Source organism: Microtus oregoni, unplaced genomic scaffold, assembly GCF_018167655.1.
Source record: "Microtus oregoni isolate MIOR12 unplaced genomic scaffold, Mior012 000015F_ref0000493, whole genome shotgun sequence".
Classification (NCBI taxonomy): Eukaryota; Metazoa; Chordata; class Mammalia; order Rodentia; family Cricetidae; genus Microtus; species Microtus oregoni.
Window position 1 is genome coordinate 37,769,725 of NW_024543074.1, and position 25,276 is coordinate 37,795,000.

Here is a 25,276-nt window from a genome sequence, read left to right on the forward strand (position 1 = left end):
ATGAACGCAAAGGTGGCCCTGTCCTGGTTACTTACATGCAGTGCTATGATCTGGATCTGGAGTGTCCTTCTGGTGTGGAATTATGTCCATTGGTTTCTTAAAATCAGGGCAGCTGTGATACCCACACAGGATGGGGCTCACTAATATCCCTCATGGATGATGGGAGAGTTCATCTAAGTAGTTAACGGTTGCTGGAGCAAGAGGGCCAAGAGGGCGACTCTGCTGCAAGTAACCCTCGGATTCTCATTGGTTCTTCAGGCTAGACCGGGTGCAATTGCTTCTTTGGTTTGTCATCTTGAGTGAGGAGCAGACTCCTCAGAAAGTCATATATACTTGGCACCCGAATAAAGACATGACCAAACCAAATATAAGCATGGGAGGAGCATTTGCAGCTAAGGCTGAAGCATCTGAGGGTGGAGATCAGTTCCTGTGTGGCAGCCCTCCCCTGTAGATGGTTTATAGTTGTTCTCGCTATAGTTGCAGTTTGTAGCCCCTGTTCTGAGGCTGAAACATCTGGAGGTGGAGGCTCCTTGTGTGTGTGAGTGTGTGGGGTTCCAGGATGGCCAGGGGATTACAGTGGCATGCCTCCTCCATGAATGGGGTCTGAGGGTAAGGGGAACCGGGGATGCCCTCAAATGGCTGATGGACTCAAGAACATATTGCGGTCGCTGAAAGTAGTAACTATGTGAAGGACTCCCAAGCAGACTGTGATAGCAGTCACTGTGATAGCAGTTACTGTGAGCTGACAGCCCCAAAAGAACTTGTGCCTACGTAAGGAAGAAGTTAGAGTGGGAAAGTGCCAGCCAGTACTGTCTTCTGCACCGGCTTTAGGAAAGTAGAAAAGGGAAGGCTGAAAATGAAGCAGAAATGATAGAAGATACCTTCAGATCCAATCCGTATAAAGGAGGGGGGAAATCCATGATTTAACATGTTGATGGGGCCTTCATGGTCCAATGCAGGGAACTATTATCATCAGGGAATACTCTGACTGTTTTTAGCCAGAAAAGCATTGTACCTGGACTGGAGCAGATATTATAAGTATACTGGAAACAGTGAAAGCAGTGAGCTACCCAAAAGTTAGATTCTGAGGATACTTTATGCCAGATTAAGGGCTTTGAAATATATTTGTGTGTGTGTGTGTGTGTGTGTGTGTGTGTGTGTGTGTGTATGTGTGTATACCAAATTTTTATTGTATTTAAACTCAAATAAAACTAATAAAAGATGAAAGGCATCAAGATCAAAATAGAAATTAAACCTGATGGGAATAGTTAACTATGTGGAAATGCACAGAAGCATACTACCCTGACGTGTTCAGAAGCACTCCTCATCAGGAGCAGAGATGCTTCTGGGAACAGAACAGAACGAAGAATTTAAATTTTTTTATAAATTGTCAGGTTTTGTGTTTTGTGTAAATCCTGGTCTCTGACCTCCATCTTTGGAGCCCCCCCCACACTCCTGTGCCCCTTGCACCTTGACACCCCCCCAAGGAGGGTCAAGGTAGCCCACCAAACCTTGACCCCTCCCCAGAGGAGGTCAGGACCACTCCCCCAGTCTATTTAAACTGCTCCCTGGAAAGTCAACATTGGTCTGGTCCCTCCTCCACCCCGTGGTCGTGTTGGGGGCTTCCTGGTTCCCCTTGGGGCCACCCGAGAGCACAGGAGTCCTATTAAACCTGGATATCTTTTAATTTGGCTTGTTTTGATTCGGCATGATTGGGATTTTGCGTTGACGGAGAGCTCGCGTTAGAAAATATTTCTAACACTTTGTGGTTTTTTGTTTGTTTGCTTGTTTTTTTTTTCTTTGAGACATGGTTTCTCTGTGTAGCCCTGGCTATCCAGGAACTCACTCCATAGATCAGGCTGGCCTTAAACTCACAGAGATCCTCTTGCCTCTGCCTCCTCAGTGTTGGGATTAAGGGGGTGTGCCACCACTGCCTGGCTGTTTGTTTTTTAAGATAGTTTCTCACTTTATAGCCCAGGATAGTCTGGAACCATGTACCTCAGGCTGGCCTCAAAGCTATATCATATATGTATATGTGTGCATGTATATGTGTGTATGTGTGTAGTATTGGGATTACAGGTATGTGTCACCATATCTAGCAGTACTGTCTTTGAACTGCTTGAATTGGGGAAAATTTTTTCAATTTAATTTTATGTGTATGTATATTTTGCCTGCATGTGTATCTGCACCATGTACATGCAGTGCATGTGGAGGCCAGAAGAGGGCATTGGATCCCCTGGAACTGGAGTTAGAGACAGTGGTGAGCTGCCATATTGGTGTATCTGGTGATGTGGAGGCCAGAAGAGGGCATTGGATCCCCTGGAACTGGAGTTAGAGACAGTTGTGAGCTGCCATATTGGTGCTGGGAATTGAACCGGGGTCCTCTGAAAGAGCAGCCAGTGCTCTTAACCACTGAGCCATCTCTTTAGTTCTGGGGAAAACTTTTAAACAACAAAGTGTCTTCTAGCCTGGCTTATGAGGCTGTGAGGTGGGACACATGGGCCGAGTGTGAGTGCTTCAGAAACAAAAACTGAATAATAGAACTGCTCATCACTCCTTTAGACCAAGGTTGCTTAACCGGAGGCAACACAAAGGAGTCAGCCCCCATGAGAATCAGGAGCTGGAGGACAACAGAGAAAGGACAGACAGCTGCTGCTGAGGAGGCTAGGTGTGAGAGAGGTGGGTTGACTCTTAGTCCCTCGAATCCGAGGGCCATGTGTGCAGGAGTTAAGGGAGCAGTTAATTCAGCCGGGTCTCTGGTGTGGGATTTGGGCTTTGTTGACCCCCTATAGTGCGACATGAGGTAGGAGGGTGTCTGGCAGAGCTATGTGATTTGGACTGGGCTATAAACCAGGCATTGAGGGGAGAGAAAAGAAAGAAAGGGCCTGTCTGACTCAGTCAGAAGCAAACATGGCAAGTGTGATGGCTGTTCCTGGTTGTCAGCTGGACTATATCTGGAATTAATAATGCCCAAATGACTGGGCACATCTGTGTTTTTTCATTTTTTAGGGGGGAGGGGGTGGTGCTTTGAGACAGGGTTTCTCTATGTCTCCCTCTCCCACCCCACAGAGTAAGCTGTACACATTCCTTTTCTACAAGAAAGTATACTGGGTATGGAGATAATTTGCCCTGGCCTTGAATAGCCAGGGGTGGCTAAGGGGCGGGAGAAGCCACGGGTGTGCTTGCTAAAAGTTGACTGGACAGCTGAATTAAGAAGCAGGTATTACAGAGGAGCATGGCCCCGCTCCCACCTGGCCCTCTGAACTCACTAGTATGGGGAGATGTGTTGAGCCCAGGATGAGGAGATATGAGGCTTAGGAGACTATCTGGATGACAAAGAGCTACCTAACCCGGTACCTCCCATCACACCGCTTTATAACCTTGCTCCTTTGAGGAAATTGTGTAAACAGCAGGACCCTTTCATGCTCTTTTGGACCATTAAAATGTTGTAGTATATGTGGCTGCTGAATCCCTGGTCAGGTTGGCACTTGTTTGGAACAGATGCTGGTGGGCCTTCAGAGAACCTGCCCGCTCTATAAAAAGGATCCATCACGTAATGTTAATTTCTGAATGATTTTCAGACTTAGAAATGGATCTGAAGGACATGCACACGTACTCAGAGGAGCAAGGATGGAAATCAACCCACACAAGGGCCAGGGGTCCGGCAACAGCTGTGAATATCTTTGAGAATTTTGTGGTTAGGTAAGACACAGGTGCCACCTGACAAGGTGATTGAGACATTCTTATAACAGCCTGTGTCTACAAAAAACAGGAATGCCGGGGCTGGAGAGATGGCTCAGAGGTTAAGAGCATTGCCTGCTCTTCCAAAGGTCCTGAGTTCAATTCCCAGCAACCACATGGAGGCTCACAACCATCTGTAATGGGGTCTGGTGCCCTCTTCTGGCCTGCAGGCATAAACACAGACAGAATATTGTATACATAATAAATAAATATTTTAAAAAAACAAAACAGGAATATCACCAGGCATGGCACATGCCTTTAATCCCAGCACTTGGGAGACAGAGGCAAGCAGATCTCTGAGGCTAGCCTGGTCTACAGAGTGAGTTCCAGGGCAGCCAGAGCTACTGCATAGTGAGATGTCTCCAAAAAAAAAAAGAAAAGAAAAGAAAAAACAAACAAAAAACCATGAGTGTCAACTCAGAAGGCACCCGAGTAGGAAAAGGCACAGCCAGAAGACATAATAAGGTTGTGAATGAAAGTTTCAGTGCCAGGGTGGGCTTCCTCCCTGAGTTGCTGGTGGGGAGGTTCCTTGGGTACACACGCAGTACACACAGTTCTGACTGCTGTTTGTTGCAGACCAGAACCAGAACTAGAAGCTCCCTCCATACTGGCTGAGCTGGTAGGTTGGAGACTGTGCAGGCTGCAGGGGAGAGTTCTTACCAATGATCCTGCTCAGCTGTGCACCTCTGTGTTATGCTCTCAGCATGCTGTGCACAATTCAGCCATGCAATAGTGGCATGATATATGGGTATGAACAAAACTGTGGCAAAGGAGGTCAGTTTTTAGTGGAGAAGCTATTGCTGTCTTGTTAAATGAATATGCTTTACTTTCAGGTACTACCTTGCTCTTGCTTTCTACCCATCTGGCCTCCCCACACACACACTTTTTTTTTTTTTTTTGAGACAGTGTCTCTACCCTAGGCTTGTCTTAAACTCACTATGTGGCTGAATGTGACCTGGGATTACAGGTGTGCCCCAGTCTGATTTTCAGATTGGATTCTAGTATCTGTGCTTCTGTGGTTGGCCTTCATTAACAGTGCTTTCAGTATTAAAGAGTGGTGATTGTTGATCAAACTACTGGGAACAAGTGCGCAGCCCTAAGTGGAAGAAAATGACCGTCCATCTCTAGCAGTCATGCTCACCAGGGTACAGGGAGCACTGCAGAAGAGGCAACGGAAAGAATGCCAGAGCCAGGGGAAAGAGTATGTGAAAATCTGTCCGTTAGGTGTGGCATAGCCATTGCCATCTGGAAATCAGAGCAGCTGTAATTACCCGCATGAGGCCATCACAAGATTGGCCCGATAATACTCCCTCATGGGAGGAGGAGAGAGCCCGTAAGGCTCGTGTCCTCCCTAGGGATTGTAAGTATCTACCATTTCTAGAGGGAGGGCAAGACTGCCTGCAAATTGCCTGTGTTCCTGTAAGTCATCCTAATTAAGCCCATTGGTTATTATGCTGGACTTGGATGGAATTGTTTCTTTGGTCTGTTGTTCTTACCTGAGGTAAGCAGAAATGACTTCCCCATGAGAAGTCGCTACTATCCCTAAAAGCTCATGTGTCAAAGATCAGTGCCCCTGGGTCTTGTGATTAGGTGGCAGAACCTAATGGGAGGTCTTTAGGTCAGTGAGGATGTGCTATCAAAGGGGGTTCTTGAGACCCCGTCCTTCCTCCTCTTCTCTCTATGGCCATGAGGTGGGAGGTTTTATACTGTGTGCCTGCCATGATGATGCCAACTGATCAAGAACTGAACTATGCAACTAAGATCTAAAATAAAGCTTTTCTCTCTATAAGTTGACTGTTTATGGTGTTTGTTACAGCGGTGGGAAGCTAACACATACATCTTTCATCTCATCTTCCAATGGAAGTCCTGAGCGTCCTCTCCACATGGCCACCTCCACAGTCTTAGCAGCAGGCTCTGTCCTGTTGCCGTGCCTAGTGGGAGGGTGATGTGCCTGGAGAACCAGGCTGAGCCCCTGACTTAGGATCATGCAGCCATGTTCTGAGCTGAAGGGAGCTGTGGCCTCTGCCTTCAGGAGCAGCCTAGGCTGTTGTAGCTCAGTGCGGCAGTAGGAGCATCAGCCCCTCACTTCTCTGGTCCTCAGCACCAGGAGTAGGGAAAGATTCAGCCAAGTGAAGAGCACTAGCACATGCATGGGGTCAGCACTCTGCCATCACCACACTTCCCTCCGACTGCTGGCCACCCCAGAGATGTCTGTGTAGGTGGCTTAAGATCTGCTCATACATGATCACTGCCATGGTCTCCTGCTAAGAGAATACTAAGACTTTTTTTTTTTTAATTGAGAATTATTACCAAGGGTGTTGGGGTAGGTGTGAACTCTCAGGGGCTTGGGTCCATCAGGGGATCTCTGGCTGACACCTAGTCTATAATGTCACCACATTCCAGGTTGTCCAGCTCGCTCTGCATGTGGTCGATGTATTGATTGATCTCCTTCACTCGCTTGCGGTTCCTCATGATCTCATCTTTGTGAATCTGGGGAATGGAAGGAGAGCCAGGTGCTCTGTCTGTGACAGCTGACATCATTCACTGTGGCCCGAGAGAGGGAAGGAAGATGTTCGCCTCAGAGCCCCACCCACAACGTGCACTGCTGGTCTCTCTCTCTGAAGCAGGAGTTACAGACACAATGAAGTATATGGGTTCAAGAGTGGGACTGGGCCACACTGTTCATTGCAGGATTCTACAATCCTTAATTCTTTTCTGTACTTTGTTTCTGATGGAAAATAGCACACTCTCGTAGCCAGAAAACTTGAGCCAGCCTGCTGGGTGGCTTGGCATTCGTTACTCACCTTGTCTAATAGATGTGCACACCAAGAGTTGATTCCAGTCACCAGCTCGTCTTCTCGGTTGTCAATCTTCAGGAGGTGAATGTCATGCGATGCCCCGACAGCATTAACAATTGTGTCTTTGTCAACAAAGAGCTGGAAAGTGAGAAGGTCTAAATGAGATCGTGTGTGTCATTATGCCCTGAGCTGCATAGAAAATAGGTCCCTGGGAGTCCCCAGGCTGTGTGGCCACATCTACTGGGGAGCCCATATTGTATCGGTCACTTTGTGCCAGCTCATCTCTGGGCAACAGCCTGCTCCTCAACCTGAGCCATGACAGGTGTCATGCTGCGGTCCCCATCAAAAGCATGTTTTCTCCAGGGAGATGGCAGGTGGCTAGCCAAGGCAGCCTCGCTAGGCATATCGGTTCTCACAAAGCCTCTTTCTAGGTAGTCCTAAACCTCTGATAGTCAGGTCTCCAGGCTGTTCCAACCGTGGGCCCTGTAAGCTGATAGGTGTCTACCTCCTCTTTGTCTCCGCTATTCTCATGTCAACAGAATCGACTTTGCATTCCATTGGGGCCTGCTTTGCCTTGGATTGTTCCTGACATTGTGTGGTCCTTACAGAAAGCTGGTACAACTACTTACCATCTAGCGAGGCTGGCTGGCTCAGATGCAGACTCAGGCTGGAATGGGGAGTGCATCCCAGTCATTCCCAGGGACAGGGGAAGCTTGCTGAAGCTCTGAGGAAGTACTGTCCCACTCTGAGCCCATGGTACCAGTAAACACAAGAATAGCAAAGGCCCTGGGTATCCTCTGTTGAGAAACTGCAGATAATGCATACACAGGGGAACACAGCTTATCTGAGGTGCATGGGGCTTCAGGTTTTGCAGGGTTTGGCGTTGTAATATCTGCATAGTCTTTATAACACCCCTGCAACCAGAAAATCTGAAATCCCAGATGCACCAACATCTGTTTGGATTTTTGGGTCAGAGATACACAACAGTACTTTGCTTTGCTTCATTTGCTAGAGTAGAAAACAACCTACTTGGTTTTCTCCCTCCTGTCTTCTCTCTCTTCAGCGTACTGTGCACACATTCCATTTCAGAACAGTGTCTGTGGGGATGCTGGCTCACCACAGAATCCCATGTGAGGAAAGCCAGCTTAGCTGATGTGGATCAGCAGCATGGTCACACTACAGGAATGACGGGAAGTCATTCAGTTCCTTCCCTACTCAGGCAGCAGGCCAGGCTTGGAGCAGATCAAAAGATGAACACCTACCTGTGCACGCTGAGGGCTCAGGAGTAAGGAACCTAGTAATAGCTTTCTTTTGCTTTTGTACCTTTATCTTAAAAGTATAGTTGAACAAGAACAAAGATATTATGAATTTTCCCATAAATTTTGCTTTTTTTTCCCCCAAGACAGGGTTTCTCTGTAGCTTTGGAACCTGTCCTGGAACTTACTCTATAGATCAAGCTGGCCTGTCTCTTCCTCCCAAGTGAAACTTTGCTTTCTTATTACAGTGTTACATTGTACGTAACATTCCATCATACACAAATTAAGACTTTACATAACTAAACATTATTTAAGCTTCATATAGCTCATGAAAGAAAAACTCTCATCAAGATTATCACTTTAAAAGGTTCTGACCTTAAACCCCTGCGAGAAAGTTTCACTGAAACCATTCTTTGTTAAAGGAAGAATGCCATGTGTGAGGGATGAGAACACATCCACTTAGACCAATGAATAAAACACTGTTACTAAATGGACCACAATCAAGGTCAAGTCATTTAAACAAGCAGATTCATTCTGTCCACATTGTGTCAACCACAGCTGGGCCCTCAATGCAATGAAAGTTTCCTACAACTTTGGGTTTCACTTGCAAACAGTTCAAAACACAAGTTGTAAAGATGACTTGCTTGTTCCAGGTTATAGGATACACCTGAGGTCATAGCCCATCAGGGAGATGCAAGCATAGACACTGCACATTTGTACACACCCATGCATGCTCCAGCTTGCTTGACCACTTGAGTGTCAACTGGCACTAAGTACAGCAACACTTACCTCCCAGGTTGCAATAGGGATTAAAGAACAAGGAAGATAAAACACCTAGTTTCAGGTCCTGAAATGTCACTCAGACACTTCATATCCAGCTTGGAGGTCAGTTCACTGGGTTCTCCATGCAGCAAACCCCATTTTTAATTGCTGACTGTCTTGCCACAGCCCTAGGGAGTCTTGAAATGTGAGTCTTGGCTTTCCTGTCCTGGGCTGACATATATCCTTCATGGTGTGGCTCCACAGAAATTCCGCTAGGAGTGTGTGCAGGACTGGAGAACTGTCACTTTGTGGTGCACTCACACCCAACCTTCATTTTTGAGGGACAGTGAACTTACAAACTTGTTTTGCATAGTGTCCAATGTAGCTCAGGTGAGCATCTTCAGCTTGTAAAGCTGTGAACATTCTCCAGCCAATATGATGCACACAGGATGCTTGCCACTCCTGAGGTACTCACAGTTGTGGAGTAGGGGTCATGAGATCTAGTATATTCAGTTCAGCAGCCACATCCAGAAAGAGCAACCAGCCCATCTCTCCCTGGATGTTTCAAGGCCAAGTCTCCTTTGGAGACAAAAGCAGCAACATTCCCCTCGTGAGCCACAACCATAGCACCTACTGTGTCTCAAATGCCCAAATTATTTTTCTTCCTCTTCCTTCCTTCCTTCCTTCCTTCCTTCTTCTCTTCTATTCTCTTTTCTTTCTTCTTTTTTTCCCCCTTTGAGATGGTTTCTCTGTGTAGCCCTGACTGTCCTGGAACTCAATCTGTAGACAAGGCTGGCTTCGAACTCACAGTGCCTCTGCCTCCAGAAAGAGGCACAGCTGCAGCATCAACTCTAGTTTTCCTTCAAGCAGCTTTTGGGAATGTGCAGCTCCTCCCATGGAGCAGACCTGAGCACTGACCCAGCTCCTGCATGGATGTCCAGAGCTCCTAAGAGTGCAGGTGACATCCCTCCTTTCTGTTGGCGCTGAGGTCTCTCTTCAGCTTGGATGGAGTCTTGAATTTTCTGCCCAGGTTGGAGGACACAAATGCGGGAAAGCTGGGTCAGGAGGGAGGCATGGCCAGCAGCATTTGACTTCAGAGAGGTGCTTTGGAAACACCCTAAGCTGTGTGACTTTGTAATCATGATCTGTGCAATGACCTCAGGGTAACAGAAGACAGATTGCTTTCATCCTCAGCCCTCTTCCTCTTCTGGACCATTCTTGCTATAGGCCCAGGAAACATTTTGTCGAGTCAAGCTGCCTGGGTCCGAATCACAGCTCCACTGCTGTAATCTCTGGGCTTCACTTTCCCCATCCGCATGGAAACACAGCGGTGCCTACTTTCCATGTCTACCTGGAGACTGAAGGGGCCGTTCTGTGCCCAGCTCTTGACAGGCTGGCTCTCAGAGACTGCAGTATGCGCCAGCTATTGGTGTGCTCAGACTTCCTCATAGCCAATGTTTTTCTCCGCAGAAAGCAGGCCATTTTATTGCTTCTGCAAAAGACAGCTGGGTTTCTGGGGATTTCTTGTCTCTGACTGTAAATAAGTAAGAAGAAGGAGCTTTCACTGGCTCTCCCCCAGGTTTTGTTTTGTTTGTTTTTGGAGTCAGGGCTTCTTTGTGTGGCCCTGGCAGTCCTGGAACTCAGAGATCCGCCTGCCTCTGCCTCCTGAGTACTGGAATTAAAGGTGTCCGCCACCACTGCCCAGCTTACCAGGAGGCTTTGAAGGCAGTAATCTATTACAGTCTTGCTAGTGAGTCTGAGACTCCCTTTAGCAGAGAGACAGAGCCCCTTGGCCTGCTACCATGGGCACCCCCAAAATGCCTGTCAGCTGTGGTGAGTATGGATGGGTGCAGAGACAACTATAGTTACAGGCTCAGCGCTGTCTGTCAGACTAGAGTCAAAATTCAGACCCTTGCCCTCACTGCTTGTGCCATTCTCACCAGGCATCTCTGAGCCTGCCTTGCTCAGCATTCTCATTCCCAACCTCGAGTGATAATGGTACTTCCTTTGGTGAGGAAATGAGGTCACGTGAGGTCAACAGGTTGAGTGGTGGTAATCCTCTAATGAAGAAACTTGGTTGCCAGACACTACTGTGCTAAACAGGGCCGCCTGGGTGAGAGGGCACACTGACCTGCCTCTCTGCTCTGGGACCCGTATTTTACTGTGTGCTAGAGTCACTAGTGAGTGAGCATGGTTCAGTGATGATGTTCACTGTGTCACAGGCCTAGGAACTCTACCCGCTCCATGAGTACTGTCAGAGACTTCCAGAACCTCTCAGAGGAGACGTGCTTCTCGGTTAGGGCAGAGTAGCATTTTCCTGTCTGGTCAACAATGGGCTCTGTAAGTGGCTTGGGGAGAGGAGGTTAGTGTGACTGTGGCCCTGCACCCTGCTATCCTAGCCTCAGAACAGAGGCTACGGGGCCAAGGCTGCTGGCTTTCTGTCTGCACAACTCGGACCAGCTCCTGATAAGGCAAGGATTTGGTAAACACATGTTTTCATTCACTCAGCTCCAAAGTCATTCCCGCTGCCATGCTGGATGCTCCTGCGGGCACAGGCGGTCCATGGTGGTGGGACGATCATCTCTGGTCTCCTTCGCAAGCTTAGGTGAAGTGTGAAGAGTTGTAGGAACAAATCGACATGAACCTAAATTTAAAACTGTGACCCGATGGATGGGGTGTGGAGAAGGGACAGCAGTGTGAGAGGTACCCGGGGAAAGCCTCTCAGGAGAGCTAGGACTTGAGCTGAGATCTAAATGGCAAGGACAAGAAAGGCACATAGAGACTGAAGGGTGCATGTCTGCCAGGTAGAATGTGTACTGGCTGGGTTTGTGTCAACCTTATACAAGTTAGAGTTATCAGAGAGGACGGAGCCTCACTTGAGAAAGGGCCTCCGTAAGATTTAGCTGTAAGGCATTTTCTTAATTAGTGACCAATGGGGGAGGGCCCAGCCCACTGTGGGTGGTGCCACCTCTGGACTGGTGGTCCTGGCTTCTATAAGGAAGGAGGCTGAGCAAGCTATGAGGAGTAAGCCAGTAAGCAGAACTCCTTCATGGCCTCTGCATCAATTACTGCCTCCAGGTTCCTGCCCTGCTTGAGTTCCTGCCTTGACTTCACTTAGTACTAGGTTATAACCTGCGGGCTCTATGATGAAATAAAGCCTTCCCTCCCCGAATTGCCTTGGTCATGGTGTTTCATCACAGCAATAGAAACCCTAATAAGATAGAATTGTCAGCTGAAAGGAGCAAGCCTGAAAGATGGGAGGGGAGTACCCCAGAGGCTGGTCACTGAGCATCAGAACCTGGAGTGGGGCTCCAAGGGAAGCAGGCCTAGCCTGGAGTATCTGAGACACTTGGCAAGCTGGGAGGGGTGAGGACTGTATAGTCTGGCTTTCCAGTGGCTCTACCTGCCTGCAGATGGAGAACAGTTTCTAAGAGGCAGGCAGCGCAACTGGAACATGGCCTGAAATAGCATAGTGCTCAGCAGTGTCTGGACAAAAGCAGGCCCCTGAGGGGAAGTATTGGACCTGTGCCTATTCATCCTTGCCTGGAGCCCTTTCCTAAGCCATCTCCGTGCCGCTGCTGGAGCTGGGGTGGACTCAGAGGTATAGACCCAATGATGATCCCCAGTATTCATCACTACCTGCCCTGGTGGAAATCCGGGCAGTGTGGTGCTGGACCAGACATGAGGCTTGGGGGTGTACCAGTGTTGCAGTTCTAACCTTAACCCAGCAAAGCAGGCTACTGTCTCCTTCAGGTGAAGACACAGAGGCTCCAGGAGCTTGTCACGCTTAGGCGAGCCACTTCTGGCCCCTGTCCGTGGCCGCCGTGCCCCAGTCCTTCCGCCCTTACTCACCGCCCGCACATCATCTGTCAAGTCCTCATCCATCTCGCCCTTGAGGATCTTCTCCAGGGTGTTGATGGCGATCTCCAGGAGCTTCTCGTGGTGATGGTTCTCCAAATCCCGGCACTGAGCCATCCTGCAGTCGTGAGTTAAAGCCAGGGGCAGAGCAGGCCAGATGTCTCCCACCGGTGGCTGGGCCTCTGCTAAACAAGGCCATGCCATCTCCACTAGAGAGACCAGTTTCTAACTCCTTAGAGTTTTCTACCTTCCTAATGCTGCGAGTCTTTACTACAGTTTCTCATGCTGTGGTGACCCCCACCCATAAGGTTATTTTGTTGCTACTACGTAACTGTAGTTTTGCTACTGTTGTGAGTCATAAATATGCAGGATAGCTGATATGTTACAGCTGCTCTAAGGGTTCCTGATCTGCTTTGAGGTACTAAGAGGCATCAAGGCCTTCAAGCTGTCACCCACATGCATCAAAGCCCAGGGCCATGCTCAGGTCGCCATGTTATTCCTGTCCTTATACTGGGTCATTACTGTCCCTCGGGGGCAGCTCACCTCAGGCTTCTCACTCTCATCAACTTCTCCACCCTCATGGCTTCCCAACACTGCAGCAGGCCTCACTGGTCTCCCATGCCCTCTTACCCCTTCTCCAACAGCAGCTGGAATAAGAGGAAGGGTTTAAGTAGCCAGTTCCTAGCTTAGAGCTCCCCAGAGCGTCCATTCTCTGACATGGCCGGAAGTCCTCATCCGGAAACTTGTTTTCTCAGGTTCCTCCTCAGGGTCTTGGAACACGCTGATTCTGCTGCCTGGAATCTATCTCCTTTCACCTGGTTCCTGTGGCCACCTGCAGGTCTTTTCTTTTTTTTTTTTTTATTTAGTGTTTGTGGAGACTGATGACCCTGTACCCTGCATACCACTTGGTACCTCAATGACTGCGTGCTGGACTCTGAGCCCCAGGATGACAGAACCTGAGTCATTCTGGGGTGAACTTAGCACTTTGCCCCTATAAAGGGCTGATAATGTTTCACATGTTGGTTTCTAACCTTAATAAGTAGCCTGTCAAGCTTCCCTATAATTTGCCCTGTCTTCAGAGTGGGTAGTGCCTTATCCCAGAGTGGTTTTTTGCAATGAAAAGTCAGTCAGGAATTCTGGGGTGTCAGTGTCCCCATGAACATCACCCACTTAGGAACATATGCAAGACTATTGCGCAGAAGTCCCTCTGGCATCCAAACTGGCACTCTAGCAAGGCCGCCACTGCTGAGTGCTAGGAGGCACTTCAGGTGCTATGGAATATGTCTGTGGCCACCAAATCTGCATCCTATGCTAGGAAGGACCTCTTTCCTGGTGAAAATTGGTACATTTTACATTCTTCTACTTTCATAAATGGAGAGCCGTGAACTAGGGCCCTGTAGGGGTATAAACACCTTTTTGGGATGAGGACTTAGGTCTTTCTGCAAATCTATGGGGTTAAGTATTTTGGGTAAGAACTGAAGTGTGATCTAAAGCGTTCACTTTACTCTGTGGCCACCATTTATTCACACACTCTTAATCTCTACTTTCCTTCTCTTTTTTTCAGTGCTGGGCATTGAACCCAGGGCCTCACTTCTGTTAAGCAAGTTCTCCGAGCTATTCCTTAATCTCCTCTTACTTTCTGAAGAGGCTTCATCCACCTTTGCTTTTTGTTGAGAACCTAGGCCCTTCTGCTCCAGCTGCTCTAGAGGTCAAGACAACCCCAGGAGCCCACAGTGCCTTCCTGTGGGGTGAGGTAGGGCTCATCACATAAAGGATATAGACTTTGGACATTTTCAATAAACAGTCCCACCAAGTCAGTGATGTTTCTTTCAAATATGTTTATAGTCTCCTGGAAATGATACAGAAGATAGTCAACATGTGAATCGACATCCTCTACACCACCTCAAATCACAGACCCTTCGCGGCGAAGACCGCCCCCCTTGACTTCCTAGGGCAGCCAATGGCTAAGGATTGACCCCTCCTTTCCAGAGCACTAGAGTGTCAGCTCACTACCCCCGTGAATGCTTCTGCTGTCGATGTTTTAGAAGATCGTATGTACATGAGTGCTCTGTCTACATGTGTGTCTGTGCACGGTGTACACACCTGGTGCCTGCAGAAGTCAGGAGGAGGCATTGTGTCCCCTAGACCTGGAGCTGCAAACAGTTGAGAGCTGTCATGTGGGGTCTGTGATCCTAATCCAGGTCCTCTGCACGAGCAACAAGTGCTTTTAACCAGTAGCTCTCATCAGCTACTGCCTCTGGGATTTACATTTTTTAAAGATTTATTTAATGCACACTGGTGTTTTGCCTGTATATATTCTGTGTAAGGGTGTCGGACCCCCTGGAACTGGAATTAGAGACAGTTGTGAGCTGATATGTAGGTGCTGGGAATTGAACCTGGGTCCTCTAGAGGAGCAACCAGTACTCTTAATCACTGAGTCATCTCTCCAGCCCCAGGATTTAATTTTTTTATATTACGTGTGTGTGTGTGTGTGTGTGTGTGTGTGTGTGTGAAAACACGTGGGATCAGAGGACAGTCTGTAGGAGTCAGTTCTTTCCTTCCACCATGTGGGTCTCAGGGCTCAAACTGAGGTCACCAGGCTTGGCAGTAAGCACCTTTACCCACTAAGCAAGATCATCCTACAGCTCTGACACCAAGCCTTTTTCCTATGTAGCTGCCTCTGCCAGGAGCACGTATACTGACTCCCCTCCTCCCTGAACCGACTTCTTCCTTTCAGGCCTCTCAGCGGGATCTGTCCATCATCTCCTCAAGAGCCAGCTCTACTCCAGGGACATCATTTAATCTCTCTGGGCCTCTTCATATGTGAGCAGGGTTTCTGTGTAGTGTCATGGCAGTTAGCGGTTAGTGTAGTTAAATTAGCTACATCACCCAAATGATTTACCAACTATCTGGCAGAGCCAGGACGCCAGGACCCTGGATAGATGTTGATGTTACCCTAGGCTGTTACCTGTTATCCGACAGTTAGCTGCTGTTCCCAGTACTTAGCAGAGCACTTGCGGCCTAAGCAGATCTCAATGTTGTTGAGAAAATGATAGACGAATGTGACTGTGAAACCTGCTCCCCGGGAAGACCCTTTCCATTGCCTCCCACAGACCTCTAGCATTCACAGGAGCCCAAGGCCAGTCTGCAGGCTGTGAAAATGAGCCCATTATCACATGCGTGAGAGCACCATCTTGGTGAATAAAAGGTCATTAGAAAGCACAAACAAGTGCCTTCCGGCCTTAGGTGGCCGGTGACATGGGCAGGTCAAGAGCATGGACCTGGGAGATGTTTGCATCCTGAAAACAGTCTCCCTGCTTGAGAGGACTGAGAGCCAGCAGCAGCCCTCCCCTGCGGCGCTGCCTCGGCAGTGCTTGAGCCGAGCAATTCCCGGTGGGAAATGAGCGGCTGCTGTGCTGGGCGACAGCGAATCTATCCTGTGTAGGAAGTGTCACTTGACGTGTGAGGAATTGATTAGGCACTGTCTCTTGGCCCAGCCGTGGCAACATCTGATGAGGTCCAATTCATCACACCACTTCCAACTCCCAGCCTGGCTGCCTGCAAACACGCATGTCACCCTGGCTGCAAATGCATCTGAGACAACCGTGCTTTTCATTTCCCATCATCAGAGCCAAGTGACAGGCTCCTTATGTTGCCGACCCCCAAGACAGCAAGCACAGCCTGCAACACTGATGAGCCTTTGTTTGGTTCCCGAGTGGAGGTCCACCTTGTTTCATGCGCCCCCGAACTTCCCCTTGGGCCAAATAAGCAATCTGCACACTATTGGGACTCTGGGTTCTTTTAGGATGGGGGAGAGGAGATTTTCAGAGAAACAAGTTCACCTCTCATTCTCCAAAAGAATAATTTCCTAGGCAGCAAAGATCGCAGTGTGTGCCTTCCTTTTCTTTTCTTTATTTGGCAATTACTGAGGATGGAACCTAGGGCCCTGTCTGTGCTAAACAAGCAAGCAAGCAAGCAAGCAAGCAAGCAAGCAAGCACTGAGCTACACTTTTAGCCCTTGCCTGTAATGTATTTTAATAGTTCTGGAAGAAAGTGGTGTGTGCGCGCGTGCATGCATATGTGACATGCACATGCTCATTTTTATGTATGGTGATGTGCATGTGGGGGGGTGTGAATGTTGGGTGGTGGCAAAGGACATCCTCAGGCACCATTTGCCTGTTTTCCTCTCACTGGCCTGAACTCATGTTTGCTAAACTATTGGCCAGGGAGCCCTAGAGACCCACCTGTCTCTACCTGTCCAGTCTTCTCCTGCATGTCCACTGGGCTACACTGGACATACAGGGGAAGAGCCTGTGAGAGCATGCTTGTGAGGCTCTGCAGCTGCATGCTGAGGCCCCTGTGTCTACGCCAGTCTGGCTCTACCTCCAGTTGCTCCACCAGCTGCATCTCCAGCGTCATGAGCATGTTGAACAGCTCGGTGATGTCATCACTGCACTCTGTCAGCTTCTTCTCGATGTTGGGCAGTTCACTCTCTTCTCGGATGGCATTCACATTCTACAAACAAAACCCCTGTGTTTCAGGATTCGGTAGGTAAACATGTTACTTAGTAGTAAGTGACAGTTTGATTTTATAGGTAAAAACTTGGAGCCTGGGGCTGAACAAGTTCAATCATTAGCTCACAATCTGCTAGCTCTGTGACCTTGGGGGAAGCTACCTGCTGCTCTGATTTATTGCATGTGAAGGTACCTGAAAATGCAGGTGCCAAAAGAGCATTCAGACCTACCTCATCTCCTCAAAGGTGGAAGATGAAATTCTTTGCCTGTGCCAGGAGGAGGGGAAGACATTCTTATCATCAGAGATGGGAGCCAGGGCTGAAAAATATCTGCGCAAATAAGGCTTTTAAAACTAACTCATGCTGGGCATGATGGCACATGCCTTTAATCCCAGCACTTGGGAGTCAGAGGCAGGTGGATCTCTGTGAGTTTGAGGCCAGTCTAGTCTACAAAGTGTGTGTGTGTGTTATATTATATCATATGCTGGGGTTGTATTGTGCTCAGTAGACTGCCCGACTACACAAACACTCTACACGACAAAAGCACCAATGACAAATGTCAAGCTACACAGCAAACCGAGAAAAATACTCTCAAGGTCCTTCAAGGCTTCAGGGCTACTAGCTCAATCTATAAAGAGCCATAATAAAGTAATACTTTGCCATAGAGGGAAGGGAAGAGAAAAGGGCAGAATGGCTGTAAACTAGACAAGAAAAATCAAGATGAGCGAAAATGAGAGGCCTGTGAGGAGCAGGCAGGCTGTGGATGAACGGACTTAGTGGGTGTAGAGGGGCACACTCTGTTAAAATCTCAAGGCACCCTGACTTAATCCCCACCTGTGCTGCTGGCAGGGAGGCCCCAGGTCCTTCTCTGGAAGTGAGCCTTTCCAGAGCTCTGGGACAGCCCTGACCACTCAGTCACTCAGGTAAGAAAGGGCCCAGTGCCTTACAAGGTGGGAACTGCCAAGTACAGGGACCATGTGTATCAGAACCCCAGCATGTCAGACCTAGGCAGAGTGAGGCTTGGAAAATAAATGCCTACTGAATGAATGAATGAATGAATGAACGAACGAACAGAAGAAAGCATGGGTGTTACCACTGTCATCAGCAGAAGAGTGGTACAGATAATCCCACGGCTAACACTAATGATGATGATTTTGGGGTGACCCTGAATCCTTGGGGTATCTGATGTGAGGGAGGGCGGCCCCTGTGCTGGTTCAGTGGAGCTGTGTGTGGTGCCCTTTGGTGACACTGTGATCCCTGGCACATGGACAGAGACTAGGGGCCTCAAGAAGCGCTAGAGGGCATGGGCATTGCAGCTCCTCCACATGAGGAGAGTCCTGGCACCCGGCACAGGAGAAGGGGCCTTACCAGCAGATGCTTTTCCTCAAACTTGGCAACCTTGAGCTTGCCCTGGTTCTGGTTCTCCTGGATGGCCTCCTGTATGCACTCGTTGAAAGTGTCCAACTCTGCCTTTCTCTTCTCCTGCTGCTTGAGGCCATACTCGAAAATGTTCAGGCAGATGATGACAAATTTGTCCTTGTAGGTAAGTGGCTGTTAAGGAAGCTTGGGGCTCAAGAACAGGCCACTAGGGTTGTGACAAAAATGTCGACAGTCCCTTGCAGAGCATGAAACGCTGAACACTATGGAGGCCACAGGTCATCCTTCTGACAGAAAGGAAACAGAGGAGCCAGTGATCTGGGGCTTGCAATCTGGAGCAGAACGTGATGGTTGTGGCATCTCTACCTGCACCTAAGGAACTCAGGAACAGGGCTAATGGCCTTAGAAGAGACTTCCAGAGGACTGGGGTCCAGAGAGAGCCAGAAGAAGCCTGCCAGGAGATGAGCTGGAGTCCCTTTTTTCTTTTTCAAAAAATCTCTGGTTAAATTAAAATCTTTTTTTATTTTTTAAATCTTCGGAGAAGGGCCTGTCCCGTGGCTCATCTAAGTTGAGAGAGGAACCAGGTGGTCCAGGTGCAAGCCATAGCTCTGATGGTGCTTCTGGGACCCACCCTAGCAAGTTACCTCTCTGGGCCTCAGTGTCCTTCCCTTCCCTAAGCTAAGGGCATGGAGGAAGCCACAACACAGAGTCCTTTGGAGGCTGGACATGGTAGCATACAGCTTTAATCCCAGGATTTGGCAGGGGGGTGGGGTGGGAGCAGAGGCAGGGAATCTCTGTGAGTGAGTTCTAAGCCAGCTAGGGATATAATAGTGAGACCTAGTCACAAAACAAAGCAAAACAAATCAAACCAAAAATTCCTTGGCAGAGTCCTGGGGCTCAGGCAGGCCACCCCATAGGGTCTTGGGGATGCTGTGTTCAGGAGATGGGATGCCTTTCCACAAATCTCACAGCTTCATGGTGCTTAAGCATAAGTCCCTGAGGAGAGGGGTGGCCAACATGGTTGAAGCACCATCTTCCCCAACTTACTCTCTTCACAGTGTTTGGGTTCTGGGTAGACCTCCCGAGAAAGGTGTCATATTCAACGCAGGCACCAATGTCTAGACTCTGCCTTTAGGATCTCACCAAAGCTGGCCAGAGGAGCTGGGAGGGCCATGGATGGAGGGTCTCACATAGGAGCCATCACAGGGTCAGCCAGCCATGTACTTGCCCACGCCCAAGCCAGGAAAAGGATAGCTGCAGGCACCGTGACATGGGACAGTGGCGTCCCTTCTCATTCCTGGGGAATCCTGACCGCTCCCAAATTGCAATTCTAGTTTCACATATTATTCCCAAATGACACTTCCTTTATTAGAGATCCGTCCCTGTAAGTTTTCTGGAGGTTGACATCAGTGTTAGTGGCCCACAGACTATCTGGGACCGGCTGTCTCAATTCAGAGCCCTCTGCTTCAGAACGCCCCATGTCCTAGAGGTGCCCGCCATCTCCCTCTTTCCACTGAGGCCCATGGTTTGGCTCTCAGGACCACTGCCGCTATATATGACAAGTGGCATCCTCGGGCTCTGGCCAGCTAGGGGACAGATGCAAGCTCTTAGGCCACACAGATGAGTGATCCTGTACAAACTGCTTACCCTCTGGGGCTACTAATGGCAGTCACCTGGAGATGTGGCTCAAGAGCAGTAACGTAGCCAGTGGAGACCCTTGGCGTAGAACACTCCCTACTCCTACCTCAGAAAACCCAGCTTCCCGGGCATGGCAGACCCAGCCTGCGGCTGTCACACAATGTGCCCGCAGAAATCTGGACAGCGCTGCCCCACAACACTCAACGGGTGTAGCTGGAATGGCCTTTTGCATACATGTAGCCAGCAGAGATTTAACGACTAGGGTCTCACATGAATGATGGGGAAACTGAGGTACGGGGCCAAATGAACTTGCCCAAGGCAAACTGGCGGTACTTGGACCAGGCCTGCACCCGAAGAGGTAGCAGTGACCCAGAAAGGATATGTCTCAAGGAGCTCACCAACACCAGGCAGGTAGGACAGCTTGTTGCCCTCCACATCCTCGGAATACATGCTGTCAAACAGGAAGGAGCCATCCAAGTGGTCGATGAACGCCATCTGTGGATTCAAATACCCAGACATGGTGACCCAGAGCCAGGCTCCTGGGAGGGTGGAGGCAGCCAAGGATTCCTGTGGGGGACATGGCACCTGAGCTGCAGCCCTCCCTCCCAGGAAGGCAAGTGTGTGGCGGCATTGCTGGCACAGGGAGGATGTGCGCAGAGATGCAGCAGATATAGCCGCAGGCTGTTTCCAAGAAGTACTACCGCTCTACTGAGGTTCGTACGGGGCTGGAGCTGGTGGTAAGGGAGCCAGCAAGGCACAGCCACAAAGTCAGAGCCCCAGCGCTGAAAACCAAACTGTGACTGCATGGGATGGGAAACAGCTTGATGGCCTTCAGTAAAGGAGTCACTGGAACCAAGTGTTTTTAGGACAGTCTCTTTGGGCTTGGGGGTGGGGGATGGGGACTGGGCTGAGCCTCTGGACATGGTGATAGGGGCCCTGCAAGGCAGGGAGTATGTGTTGGGTCCTGTGGCCGCAGTATGCCTTACAAGTTTTGGGGTTCTGGGGATCCCTGTGGATCTTTGCTTATTGTGACCAGCATTCTCATGGTACTTCTGTGTCCAGGGCAGGTCAGCTGTCTGTGTGGTACCTTGTGCTCCGCCAGCTTTTCCTGCTGGGCCTTCTCGGCCTCCAGCCGGGCCTGCATCTGTGCCTCCCGGTGCTTCAGCTCATCAATGCTATACTGATGCTTTATCTTCGCCATCTCTTTCTGACCCAGGAACAGAAAAGGCACTGTTACCAATGGATTTCTGGTCCCTCCGGCCACACATCCTCAGGCCTCGTGAGCATGGCCAGTGTGTTGGAGGGTATCTTTCATAAAAGCTGGGAAAGGCACGGGGCCTTGGAGATGAGAATGCCTAATTCTTTCCAGGCAACCTAAGATTAGGGGAACCACAGAACTGGGGATGCTCCAAGAGCCTGCCCTGAAGCAGCCTGCCGTGCCCCTGGCCCCTTCCTGAGTTCTATGGTACCAGCGGGAGATCAGGCATCGGGGTTAGAGGGAAGTTCCATTGCCTGCTTGATAGAGTTCTGCTCTTATGAACTTTGACTCATTTATTTTGAATCATGGTAACATTCTATATGTATCAAAGAATTGTTTTAAAATAAACTTGTTTATGATTTATTATCAATAAATGTTTGATTTGCATATGTATTTACCTACAGTCATGTTAAGTTTTTTCAGGCAAAAAGGGTCTACAAGAAGAAAACTGTAGGAACCCCGCTCTGAGATGAAACCAAGGCTTAAAGGGGATGCTTGGTTTTCAGTTTTTTGAGACAGTTAGAATAGCTGAAGATGTGCCCAAACTATTGATCCTCCTGCCTCAAATTCTCAAGTGCTGGGGTTAGAGGAGTGTGCCAGCTTGTCCATTGAATTTAAGAATCTCAGAATTGGCTGGGGGGTGGGGTGGTGCACACCTTTAATCCTAGCACTCGGGAGGCAAAGGCAGGCAGATCTCTGTGAGTCTGAGGCCAGCCTGCTACACAGAGCAAGTTCCGGGACAGCCAGAGTTACACAGAGAAACCCTGTCTTAAAACACCCCCTACACAGACACACTTTCAGAATTGGAGCTGGAGAGATGGCTTAGTGGTTAAGAGCACTGGCTCCAAACGATCCATGTTCAATTCCCAGCACCCACACGACAGCTCACGCCTATCTGTAGCTCTCCAGCACCAAGGCTTCTGACACCCTCACACAGACATACATGCAGGTAATACACCAATGCACATAAAATAAAAAAATAACTTTAAAAAATCTGTGAAATAAAAATCTAAGAGCCAGGCATTGTATCCCTGTAATCTCAGCACTTGGGAAACTAAGGCAGAAGGATCAGGAGTTCAAGGTTATTCTTGGCTATATAGCAAATTCAAGGTCATCCTGGACCACAGGAGACTGTGGTCTCAAAAACACAAACAAAACCAAAGAACAAGATAAATACTCAGGTTCATATTGTCACAGAGAAGTCAGTGGGGGTAGGAAGAAGCTCTCTAACTCCTCTTATAGAAGTGAACAGCACAAGACTTGGCTTTGATGCCAGCTTGTTCCTCAGAGTTGGGCTCTCTGCTATAGGCTGTAGAGGAACAGGGTAGACACTGGGGGTAGCCCTCCCCTCTGTCCAGATAGCCTTTCCTGGGTACCCCCTGAATCCCTCAGCATGGCCAATATAGGTTCCTCTTTCTCAGCAGAGGCGCACAACTTCCTGTGGGAGAACTGGGCAGGTCAGCAGCCTTTGGGTTTCCAGGCACCTGATATAGAGAGACTTCATAGTCTTGCTACTAAAGGCCTCACACACTGAACCATATGTACACAGGGAGCAGCAGGAGAGACACTCATATATGGCAAGGGAGAGGGGACAGCGGCAGGCAGCAGAGAGGGAAATCTCTCTCTCTCTCTCTCCTCTCTCTCTCTCTCTCTCTCTCTCTCTCTCTCTCTCTCACACACACACACACACACACACACACACACACAATAGCTGGCCCAGAATGGGGCTGAAAGACCAGCTTCTTGGAGCCAACTCCTCGACTGACCCTAACTGACTGGGAGACTGTGGGTGAATCATTCCACTTCCTTTGCTGTCCTTAAAGTCTTTACCTGGAAAACAGACCACAGCTGCCTGGTAGCCCTGGGGTGAAATGTAAAAGGGGCCTGGGCCTGCAGGAAGCCACTGGGGAGCCTTGAGAAGCCACTGCTGGAAGAGATGTGCACAGGTGGGGAGAGGACTCAGCCAGGAACCATCTTCTCTTAACCACAGATGGGGAGATGTCCTGTCTCTCTAAAGACTGTATAGCAGAACTGGGAACAGAGCTGGGATACTTGCCACCTGCTCATCAATGTGCCGGAAGTCCAGGTACACGAGGTCAGGAAGATAGGCATAGATGAACATCTTGTACTCCTCTGCCTCGGCAATGGGGTTCCCAGAGAGGCTGAGTGTTCGCAGGCATGGGAACCGGCGCAGGTAGATAACCTGAGGAGTGGGGAGCAGAGGTCTGCCACAGAACTGGAGTAACACACGACAGACAGCTCCTCCCCGCTACACCCTTCCTGAGTCTACAGCCTGCCCAGGACACATTCCACACAGATGGGTGACGGCTCATGGCTACTGAGTCAGACTTTAGTCCTGAGACTAGCCACAAGCTTTCAGAATCGGACAAGGGCAGCTCAAATCCTAGCTGAGTGACTTTGGCAAATGATCCGTCTAGTGTGTAAGCCTTGAGTCCCTCCTCTATACAATGGGCAGAATGATGCAGTGTGTCATCAGAAGGTAAATGACATGAGCTATGAGAAGCAGTCAACAGGGTGCACAACAGTCACTGAATGAGTGACCACTTACCAAAGGGTGATGTTTTAGACAGTAAAACCACATGGAGGTCTTACATCTCCTACGCTAAATGCAGCTGGATTTCTGGCTCACCTTTCATTCACTGGATAACAGCAAGAAGAACATTCCCCTGGGTGCTGCTTATCCTTCCTATGCTTTGGTTTTAGTAAAATGGGGAGATTGACCATTTGGCTTGTGCTTGCATGACAGCAACATTGAAACAAGGTGCACCAGGCAGGTAAGGTTTCTCACGGCCTCTGCATCAGCTCCTGCCGCCAGACTCCTGCCTTGAGTTCCTGCCCTGACTTCCTTCCATGACAGACTGCGATGTGGATGTGTGAACAAATGAACTTTTTTCTCCCCAAGTTGCTTTTGTTCATGGTGTTTTATCACAGCAATAGAAACCCTCAGACCCAGCCATGGAAGAGCAGGGGGAGCACCTTCAGAGAAGCCAAAGGCCCTGAGGCAGCAGAGAGTTAGGCATAGCCACCAACAGGACTCAGAGGAGGTGGCTACAGAGTAGTGGGGAGGGGACAGGTAGGGCGTAAGATAGATGGGGAGACAATATCAGAGGCTGCTTCCTGGAAGACCACGTAGGCTTTCGGCAAGAATTTAGATGGGTTCTAAGAACTACGGAAGCCACTGGAATCTTGTTTATGGAAGAAGGCAGTATCTGGTTTAATTGCTAAAGGTTTTTCAAGTTAAGAGCCCCTTTACATCTTTTAGCCAAAGAGAGAAAAAGCTGCTGACAAATGTGTAGTAGTAGTAAGGGTGAGCAGGCAGCCCCTTCTGGGGCGGGGGAGCTGTAAACAGTTCTGCTTCACTAGAGAAGTTTGGCAAAGACTCACAATGCCCTCTGATCTAGCAACCTGAGTCCAGGAGTTTACCTTACCGACAGACTGGTGCAGATATAGAGGACCCTGTCCTGCTACATCACAGACACACACTGCATCCTGCCTGCAGTGGCACCACTTGGAAACAACCTTGACTGCTCCCCTAGAGAACCAGGGCCACAGGATGAGTGACGCAGCAGAGGGGTGGATCCGCCTGCTATGTTGGCAATCATGCTCAGTGTTGACTGGAGGAGAGAGCGGTCAGTTGAAGGAGGTGCCTGGAGGTCAGCTGGACAAACGTGACAGCCACACACATGCTTGAACACAGGATGCCCGGAGGCTCACTCGCGGAACTCAGAAGAAGCTCAGGTGTGGGGAAGAGGAAGTAGAACTAAGGCTTCTGTGCTCTGAGTTAGGATTACTTATCTGGGTTTTTAACGCAATCAGCAGGTGCTAAAAATAAGCTCAACAAATACATAAATCACAAAACAGTGTGTAGTTAGCTGTCGAATGAATAGAAAAGACCCAAGACAAAGAAGTCAGTGCCTAAGAGGTGTCAGTCAGGCTTCTCCAGGTCAAGCCACAGAAAGGAATATTGCCTGCTTAGGTGAGGAGGTGCCAAGGTCTCTAAGGCCTTTAGGACAGAGGACACCTGGCCTAGATAGCTTAGGTATCTTGCATGTTG

General features: G+C 49.2%; 1 protein-coding gene, 1 long non-coding RNA gene and 1 pseudogene across 4 annotated transcripts in view; 1 reads left to right on the plus strand and 2 right to left on the minus strand.

The window, feature by feature from the left end:
• Positions 1 to 6,054: 6,054 nt before the first annotated feature.
• Drc3 (dynein regulatory complex subunit 3) overlaps positions 6,055 to 25,276 on the minus strand; it is a 35,639-nt gene continuing 16,417 nt past the window's right edge. For 2 of the 3 annotated variants that reach the window (XM_041665520.1, XM_041665519.1), the window contains 9 exons: positions 23,258 to 23,404; positions 21,031 to 21,150; positions 20,326 to 20,438; positions 18,297 to 18,471; positions 16,799 to 16,930; positions 14,194 to 14,264; positions 12,410 to 12,533; positions 6,546 to 6,677; positions 6,055 to 6,231 (listed from right to left, as the gene is read on the minus strand). In XM_041665520.1, coding sequence (XP_041521454.1) covers positions 6,118 to 6,231; positions 6,546 to 6,677; positions 12,410 to 12,533; positions 14,194 to 14,264; positions 16,799 to 16,930; positions 18,297 to 18,471; positions 20,326 to 20,438; positions 21,031 to 21,150; positions 23,258 to 23,404 — 1,128 coding nt within the window. In that variant the 3' untranslated portion in view covers positions 6,055 to 6,117. Of the gene's footprint in view, positions 6,232 to 6,256; positions 6,286 to 6,545; positions 6,678 to 12,409; positions 12,534 to 14,193; positions 14,265 to 16,798; positions 16,931 to 18,296; positions 18,472 to 20,325; positions 20,439 to 21,030; positions 21,151 to 23,257; positions 23,405 to 25,276 lie in introns of those variants that run through there. The other variant, XM_041665521.1, reaches the window with a different exon arrangement.
• On the minus strand, positions 8,682 to 9,224 carry LOC121456139 (annotated as a pseudogene).
• The window catches only part of LOC121456952, an 11,665-nt gene continuing 11,318 nt past the window's right edge, over positions 24,930 to 25,276 (plus strand). The window contains exon 1 of the long non-coding RNA XR_005975669.1: positions 24,930 to 24,960. This is a non-coding gene — a long non-coding RNA (uncharacterized LOC121456952). The remainder of the gene's footprint in view (positions 24,961 to 25,276) is intronic.